Below are 9,428 nucleotides of genomic sequence, written 5' to 3' on the forward strand. Positions count from 1 at the left end.
AGTTTTTAGTGAATTATTTTCCTTGGTTAGATTTTGGAGCTCCTTTTCCATATAACACATTTTTTTAAGGAGCTGTTTTCTTCATTGTAATGTTTTTCTAATTTTGAAATTTCAATTTTAAAAGAATCATTCATTTTGTCTTCTGTCTCTCTCATTTGGTTTTCAGATTTCCTTCTGAGCTCATCTAGGAAAGCTTTCTGTGCTTGGGACCCTTCAGCTGTGGGTGTGGAGTCCACATTGTCTTCCTCTGAATTTAGTTCTTTCCTCTGATGATAGTAGGACTCCAGAGTCTTTGTATTTGCAGTCTGATTTCTACCCATTTTGAGTCAGGGCCCTAGCCATGCCCCTCCTCTAGGGTTCCCAAGCATTTACTGTTTAGGATTTTGCCCTGGGGCAATAGTTACTATGTTTTCAGGGTCAGAGGAGGGGTGTGGGTTGCTAAGCAGCCAGGGTTCACTCTGCCATCCTGGTCCCTGGAGTTCCAGATAGGGGCTTTTTAAATTTCTAGGCTATGGATTGGTAATCCCAGGAGTATTTGCTGCCCCTGCCAAGGGCCCTGCATTTGATTCTCACCTTGATCTTTCCAGTCCCAGCCCTTTGGTGATAGGCCTGGTAGTGGCCCTTGTGGCTGGTGGGATGACTTGCCCATCTTGTTGATCAGACCTCCTTCTGTTCTGCCTCTGCGCACAGCACTGCCCCAGCCTGCCTCTGCATTCCAGGCCATCCTGGCCTACCTCTCCAGACCAACCATTCTAAGTTACAAAAGTTTTGTTTACAATTACACATTTATTACCTGGATGCATTAAAAAATCTTATGAACAGCATTTTTTTTCATGAAAAAATAAGACTTTATTTTTCTATACTAAATATTATTATTAACAAATGATAAGATAAATGCATCCATGTTCTCCATGGTATTTATTACTGCATTTTCATGTAAAAAATCTACATTGCCACCTCATTTATCTGATCTTCATTTATCTGGAATGGTTTGTTATAGAACCTAACAAAAATTATCCTCCCTAGTTCCTAACACTATAGGAATAAGGTATATAAGACCAATATTATAGAATCAGAAGTCTATAATCATTTTCAAAATGAAATCTCTGCCAATCATTTCAAGATAGAGTGGAATCGTGGTATAGAGGAGAGAGCCTTGAGAGTCAGGAAATCTCAGGTTCCAGTCTGACATATCAGGTGTATGATTCCTGAGAAAATCACTTAAGCTTTGAGCACCCCTCACAACTCTCTAAAATTAACTTGGGGGGAGGAGAGAGGTAATGGATGGGAACTGCATCAACAATATGGAAGAAATTTGCATACTTGAAAAAAGTCCAATCATTGCTGCAGAACAAAATGCTTTGATTAACTAGCAGATCCAAACAATGATTTCTAGTAAATACTATAATTTCCTGGTTATTCTCTTAGAGCAAAGGTTTGAATACATAGCGATGTTTTACTCAGGATTCCTCTAATCAATCTCCCAGAAATCCTTTAAGCCCCCTGAAAATAGTGCCTTTACCTATTACATATAAGACCCACTTCAGTCAAAATCTCTAATTTAGGGAATCTGAAGGACAAGAAAAAAAAATTAAAGAACGATCTGGTTAGTGCTTGGTCCCGACTTATCCAAATATATGCAACTATACTATGTGTATGGCCAACAGTCTTGGAATCCATGAATAAATGAAAGTTGTTATACATTCAGTTCTCTGAAATCAGAATTCCAGTTATGACCATGCCTAAAAGCTATAGGAATGATGTCGCCTGGGAGTGGATTCTAAGGCAGGCTCCTGAGTTTCCATAGAAGTAGAATCTTAAGTCTCAGAAGAAGGGCTACCAAGAAGAGGACCAGCATCCTCCATTTCCAGGTGGTCTGATATTTCCAGTTCATTGCCCATGCTTCTGTTCTCTTTGGCTTGCATCTCCTGCTCTTCCATTTCCAAAGTTTTGTCTGGGGCTTGAGCTGCAACTTCCTCATCTTTCTTCTGCTGTGAAGAGCTACAGATCATCTTGGGTCTATATGAAAAATCATTGTCCTTGATCTGCAGCCATTCCACACCACCTATGCTTTCTTCTCCCTCCTTCTTCTTAGTCAGAAGTGTTCTTGTCATACTCAGTTTCTTCATTGTGTGGCACTTATATTTCAGCTCTATTTTATGGTTACCTTCTGCATCTACCTTATCTGTATTTTCTTCAAACACAACACAAGTTCCAACCCCAGCAAAGACATAGCTATCCACTTGAAGAATAAGTCTGTCCATCTCAATGCCCTTTATACAGTTCAAATCCAGCCTCAGACACTGTGTGACCTTAGGCAAGTCACTTTATCTCTGTCTACTTCAGTTTCCCCATCAAAATATTGTATTTGTTTCCACATCTTGTTAAAAACTCTGATTCTATAATTCCTGATAATTTCACCATGACCTAGTGCTCCTCTTCTTCTTTGTCCTCTTCTTGTTTGCTCGCGGGAGCTTGCTCTCCCAAACTAGTAGCTGCCGTGGTCCACGGGCCTTTTATGAACATCATTTTGATAGCTATATCCATAGCAAGTATTTATCATTTCAGGGATTTGTGGTATGAGGAAGGGAATTTTTCAATAATAGACTGAAGAGAAATCAAAGTTATATGTAACAGTGGTGAATAAAATGTTGTATACGTTATTCTCCCTCATATTGAAATTGCTGTGTGGATACTCTGAGTTTACAGAAGAAGTTTTTATTCTAATTCTTATTTTAAAATAGAAAATTAATTAATATATCTTTATAATAGTCTTCAGAACATTAAATATAAAAGAATAAAATGATAGTGGCTTCTCCCACTAGAATTTCTGTCTGAAATTCACTGGATAAGATGAGAATTATTTTCATCATCATCAATAATTAAGAACAACAACAGTCATCAAGGATGAAGCTGTGGTTGTGTAAATTGACAGATGACTGGCATGCTGGAACCAAAGCTCAATGGGGAGAAGACATTTAAGTGAATTAACACCCACCCAATGTCAATTTCAGATACATTTTTAGAATTAAAATTAGACAACATAATTTTATAGGGTATTCAAAGAAATGAATCCCTGTAACATTCATAAAACAGAACAGCTAATATCTTTAGGCTGCTATGGAAATCTTGAATCTTCTTCATCAAAAAGGGAAGAAGAGGATATGCTCTCAGAGCACAGGATAAAGAAGTGAAAAACTTCCAGAAAAGCCTTTGTACAAGCCCATTTGATTCCACCAACCAACAGTAAAAAACCAAAATTAGTTGAATGTGGTCCAAAGTTGTGCCCATGAAATGTTTGTCTATGGAATAACTAAAATCTAAGAGATAAATATAAAATTCCTTTATAGATGATATCACATGAACTCAGTCAATGGAATATTTATAAAGAACCATCCAGCAAGGTAAAATCACCTGTAATCTTTGTAAAAAGAGAAGTGTTTAGGAGACAGATTGGAACCAGAGAGTCATCACAAACAGAGAGTAAAGAAAACAATATCTTCATGCAACCCAAATTTATTCATCAAAGCAAATTATGCAAGGAAACAGAAACTTCCCCAAACAATTAGACAGGGACCAGAAATAGATATATAGATATGTAACTGTGAGTCATTAGCATAGATATAATAAATAAGCCACCAGGAGGAAAAGCATGAAGGAGGAAGTGTTAGGGGACTAGGGCAGAGCCTTGGGGCATATCTGTTGTTTTTTTTTTTTCCTGTAAAAATATTTATTCCCAAACAAGAGGGTTTATAAGGAAGATGAAGTTAAAGGACACTGGAAAGAAGGTAAGTGTGTCAGTCTAGGGCAGAATGTTCTATACTGAGGTTATCTTTCTGACTAAGAAGCCCCTGTGGCTACATGAACTCCTAGGGCACTACTGTGCCAGATTTATCCTCCTTAAAGTATTTCTCAAAGATCTGATGGGGTTAGAGCTTCAGTAGCTGTGCAATGCTGATTTGGAGAGGGAACAGGACCTGTCTGATGGCCAAGGCTGCTTAGGCTGTCTCAGGGTGATAATTTCTCTGAAGAGTCTTCTGTTCCCATGGGCAACTATCAATGATTTTTGACTGAATTCTCTTCCTCTATGTCATAGGAATCAGTGGTCAGACCTTGACCTTTGCACTGGGCTGATGGATCAGGGTATCTTGTAGGTACGGTATCTTCAAAGTAAACTACAGACAAAGGGGATGACCTGAGCTGTTCCTCAGGAGGAATAGTCTGTGACAGGGGGATAGGGACTTGGCAAAAGGAGTCACCAAATAGGCAGGTAGGTGAGAGGAAGCCAAGAATAGCCCTAAGGTCTACCAGATGGGAGATAAACAACAGGCTTCGTCCTTCCCATGGAAAACAGATGGATCAAATAGACTCTAGAGATTCTGATTTTTGAATTCAAGTTACCCAACATGATGCTGACAAATCAGGATAAAGAGCTCATTCATGGCTAGGAGGTTCATGGACCCACTCATGTGATGGGCACTTGTGAAGAAGTCAAACAGGAGAAGAGGCTGGTTCATGTATAATCATGCCTGGTAACAGCATGTTCTTGTAGAGCCTGATGGGAAGCATGTGGTTGAGAAAATTGGACTAACTTATCAAAGGCTGAGTGACCTTCCACTTCTCCTCTCACTCTGTGTTTTTCTAGAGAACATAGAGACATGCTTCTGCTGGCAGGGAAAGCTCTCAGATGAGATGAGGGTGAAGGTGTTGGTCTGGAACATTGTGGCACATCCTCCTGGGATCTAAGTGAAGAACCAGCAATGCAGACCCAACAGGAGTGGTGAGAAAGGGACGAGGCCCAAAAATCCAGGAGGAGGGTGTGGTCAACAATATAAAATTCAGGAGACAGGACAAGAAGAATCAGGTCTGAGGAAATACTATAATTGTCAATTAAAAAATCTTTGGTAGCTTGGAGGAGTTGCCTTCAAGCCATGAGATCAGAAATCAAATTGCAACGGCTTGAGGAATGAACGAGTGGGAGGAGAATGGAAGCACAGAGTAAAGACAGATTTTTCTCAGAGTTTGACAGACGAGAATGAAGGGCCTTGCCCAAGTTCACACAGCTGGTGTTGAGGAGGGGTCATTGTTGACCCTAGATCTTCCTGACTCCGACTCTCTCACTCCATCTGCTATGCCACATTGCCTCTCAAAAGCAGCCAAATCTTGCCACAATTCCATTATAGCAAACCAATTTAGAACTGCAGCCTAATGTCCAAATTCTGTGGGCTGAAATATGTTGTGGTGGAGCTCTAGGTAGCCTTCTTGTCCTGCTTCACGAACAGACTGTTGGAATAACAAATAGCACTGAATAACACTGTACTGAGGAATTTTGTGTTCTAAAGCGAAAATATGTGATTTTAAGTAATTAAAACTTAAGTATTAGGTAATTGAACTTCTGGGGTCCAGTGGATCCATACATCCATACATATATATATGTGTGTGTGTGTATATAAAATATTTATGTATATATTAGTGTGCATATATACACATGTTTATGAATGTGTAAATTATATGGATTGTACAAGTATACATATATGTGTGTGTATTCAATACATGTAAGTATAGTAATATAATACTATATGTTACACATATATTACTATAGTATATATAGTATATATTTATAATCTATCATATCTATAATGTAGTATATATCTATAATATATAAAATAGAGATGATATTTATATGAATCTATAATATTTACATTATTTATCTATATCCTGAATAGATAGAAGGTACATATTTTCCTTAACAGATTGACCCCTGTTGTTTCAACTTAATTTTTATTCTGTAAACCAGAGCTGCTCATCCCAGAAGATTATGCATCCAAATATACTGATTTCTATGGGGAAACTCAGTTGTAATCCCAGATTTCAATCACACATCATCCCTAGAAAATGTTATTAAGCTTGGCATTAAAAGAAAAAGGATTTTCTAAATGCTGAATAAAGAATCAATCAGATGCTTTGCAGCCCAGTGACATCTTGAGCTCCACACTCTTCTGTCATACTGGGATTTTGTCATTTTTTTCAAATTATATAATGTGCTTTACGGACATCGTTTAAGTATCTTTGTATTAAATTGAGGGGGGAACCCCCCACTTTGGGGTCTTGGTCTGCAAGGTAAATTACATTTGTAAATGCTTCAGTGAACTGTAGTTTTCAAATATAATCCAAGCAGAGCAATCATGTTTAAAATATAATTTTTCATAGTTATGACCCATCTGCTCGATGCTGATAAGGGGTTCAATAAAGGCAGCTGTAAAAATCAATGCTCTTAAATGTTTATTAATTATGGAACACGTTGCTTCCCATCCCCAGGACTGTTAACGCCATCCATGCATCTTCCCAGGGTAGAGATGGAAATGCAGCGTTTAGGCTGAAAGATACATTTTAAGTATTTTCCAGCTGTATTCTCTTAATCAAAATGTATAAGCATTCTGATTATTATTCCATTTAATCTGATCTTTCAGTGAGGACACAATTTCTCTGAAGGTAAAGCAGACAATTTCTATCTAGGGGGAAAAAATCTTGAAAATACATTGTACATTAAAAACCAGTGAAGCGTAATGGGCAAAGCCACTGACAAACCAGATTTCAACCTTTCCTGAAATTATCAGCACATTTAAGGCTCATTCTCATTTTCTTGGCCATTATTTTAAACTCTAGGAGCACCAGGGGCTGATTTAATCAGAAAGTGACTCAGAAAGCCCTCAGGCCAATTAGATCAGTCCAAGAGGGCATCATGATGCCTTCTCCCTCTTCTCATCAAAATGTCTGTGTCAGAGGTACACTGTAGCAGGAGTCACCCAAGCAACCCCAGAACCTTTCCTTCCTTTATCTCTGCATGGAATCTGGGGTTAGAAGATAGAGAGCTGGTCAGGAAATAGGAAGTGAAAATGGAGTAAACTGTGAGAAGACTCTTTTTGTGGAAGGTGGTTCTGCGTCCAGATGAGGGAGTCAGAAATACAGCTGATGATAACAGACATTTGAGAATTGAAGGACATCTTTGAATTAGCAGCTCAGAAGAACACATTTCTCCTTCCCCAACATCAATTTGTAACTATTGGAGGCTTTGAGACAGAAGGATGCCTTGAATTCTTAAAAGTACTCATATAGTCTGCATGGTAGAGACTGAAAGGAAAGAATAGAGGCCAAAGGGGCTGAGCAGAAGCAGCAGTAGCAGCAGCAATGGGGCCAGCTCTTCAATCTTGCCCAGGACTCAATGAGCCATGGAGGAAAGAATTCCTAGCAGCGCAGGGGCAGGAGGTGAATGGAGGACATACTCAGTGATCATGGTCATTGCAAATCACTCTCAGGCCTGAGAGGGAACACTGATCCCTCTGAAACACATATTCCCTAAAGCCAGTAAGCTCACAGATATCTCTCATTCTTCCTTTCTCTGTTCCATTACTCTCGTTCCTTGGTTCATGGGGCACTTAAGTCCTTATTGACTGACACACTGACTGACCCAGGGATTTGGAATTCTATGCAATGATTACTAATGATTTGAAGAGACCCGACAAAATGATGGCATTAGAAAGCTAAAAACATTCCAAAACAAATAAGGTAAAACGGATCCTCTAATGAGAAGCTTTAGGGGCTTTGTCAAAGGGAGGAATCCCTCCTGTAGTCTCTCTCATGAATTTTCCCTAATACTAATGTTGGGTGAGAATGATTTACTTTGAATGGCCGGATTATATTCCTGGCCAGAATGCTTACCCCATATTAGACAAAATGTGTGGCAGGGGTGGAGAGCAAGGAAGAATGGTGGCTATTCTCTGAAGATCTTTCTTCACTATTTCTGTTTGTGAAATGGGTCTTCTGTCCTCTCTTTCCATGTCCTTTCAGATAGTACAATGTGATTTCAGCTTCCCTATGATCTCAAAGTACCCTGGGAGACTGAGTCACTGTATAGATGTGGGATACTATAGAGATGTCCCAGTCCAGATGTAAAGAAAATAACCTGAAATTACATAAGCCAAACCAAATGAGACCTTGGGGACTGCTTGGGTTAATGTGATGATCAAGTCATGTGCAGTTGGCAAAGAGAAGGGCACATCTGCAAACTGGCAAGCAGTTTTCAAAGGTGCAGTCAAATGGAAGGCATTCCCTATGAAACTCAAATTCAGTCCCAACATCTCACAGTTGGAGGGCACCTTTATGGTCATTTATACCTACCTATAAAATACCGCATTTCCCTTTCACTAGCATCTTTAACAGGAAGTAGTCCAGATGCTATTTGCAGATGTGCAGCGTGAGGAGACAATTGTTTCCCAGGGCCACACATTTCTGATTGAGATGGTTCTAAGTGGTAGGAATCTTGTCCTGTCCTAAAGCCTCAGTCTCTCTCGGCAGCTTTATCTCATTTCTCCTAGTTTAGCCTTCAGCCACTGACATATATGTGTGATGTGATGTGTGTTTGTGTGTTCAGTGGGGTATCTTCAGACTGTCAGACACTCATGTGGGAAGCATTGCACAGTTGACTGGGAATTCCCTAGAATCCCTGACCCTAAGGAGTTACCTGGAAGCATACCAGCACATTGCACATCCATTCTGGAATCCTGGGCAAAGAACAAAAGAAAATGGCAAACCCAAACTTGTGACCTGGCAGTTTCAATGGAGCACACACACAGTGCCAGTGTTGAGAGGCTCTGGAGAGGCCATCCAATGCCAATCTATCCTGCCCAAGAACCAATCTCCCTGATAACAATGGTGATGATGATGATGATGATGATGATGCTGGTGCTGGTGGTGAAATCAATGAAATCTGCACTGAGGCTTAGTCAGGGAATGATGGGGCTCAGCAGCTCACCAATTGACCAGAGAGTGATGTCAACATGAAGTTATCTAGCCATTCTGCCTTCCTAGTGAAAAGCCAGACTGACAGATGGATTTTCTCTTTCCTTTTGTTTCTATTACTGTCACTTGCTGCTAAGTTTTTTCACAACAATTGATAGATGGGAAGATGCCATAGTTGCTGCCACCCAGGTGCTACCCATCCCTCTCTGCCCTCCCTAGGCCAGCTGTAGCACCACCTTGAAGGAGGAGGCAGAGATCCCTTCAAACTGATGCCAACAGGCTCTATAATGCATCAGCACTGGCCTGCTTCCACTTTCAGACTCCCTGTACAACTTGACTCATAGCTGAACCAGCAATAGGTAAATAAAAAGTGGGGGGTTAAAGAGAATAAAATAAAATAACCAGCTGCCTTCCTCAGAGGAAAAAAAAAACTGTGTTCATTCAGCATCCTGCATGGCAACATTTGGATTTTAATCACAAAAGACTGGGTTTAAAGAAATTCAGGGCAATATGATCAAAGGGAGCAGGCTAAAAGCTGGGGAGAAAGGGCTGTTGGGGGCCATTCCTCCTTTCCTTCCTTCCTTCCTTCCTTCCTTCCTTCCTTCCTTCCTTCCTTCCTTCCTTCCTTC

The 9,428-nt window shown here is 40.0% G+C and overlaps 1 protein-coding gene across 1 annotated transcript; it reads right to left on the reverse strand.

Annotated features, from left to right (window-relative positions):
• Positions 1 to 1,817: 1,817 nt before the first annotated feature.
• LOC138165970 (general transcription factor 3C polypeptide 6-like) lies at positions 1,818 to 2,424 on the reverse strand. Its single transcript, XM_069094397.1, has 2 exons — positions 2,357 to 2,424; positions 1,818 to 2,274 (listed from the first exon to the last, which is right to left on the reverse strand). The coding sequence occupies exons 1-2, from the start codon at positions 2,422 to 2,424 to the stop codon at positions 1,818 to 1,820; spliced, it is 525 nt and encodes a 174-aa protein (XP_068950498.1).
• Positions 2,425 to 9,428: the final 7,004 nt, after the last annotated feature.

The sequence above is a fragment of the Petaurus breviceps genome, unplaced genomic scaffold (genome assembly GCF_028583685.1).
Source record: "Petaurus breviceps papuanus isolate PSGF00001 unplaced genomic scaffold, PetGlider_PUasm1.0 218, whole genome shotgun sequence".
Taxonomy (NCBI): Eukaryota; Metazoa; Chordata; class Mammalia; order Diprotodontia; family Petauridae; genus Petaurus; species Petaurus breviceps.

Bases quoted from the DNA above. Each gene is read 5' to 3' on its own strand.
- LOC138165970 (XM_069094397.1), bottom strand. From the start codon at position 2,424: ATGGTGAAATTATCAGGAATTATAGAATCAGAGTTTTTAACAAGATGT. The intron at 2,275-2,356 runs GATGGGGAAACT...GAACTGTATAAA, and splicing joins GGAAACAAATACAATATTTT to GGGCATTGAGATGGACAGAC.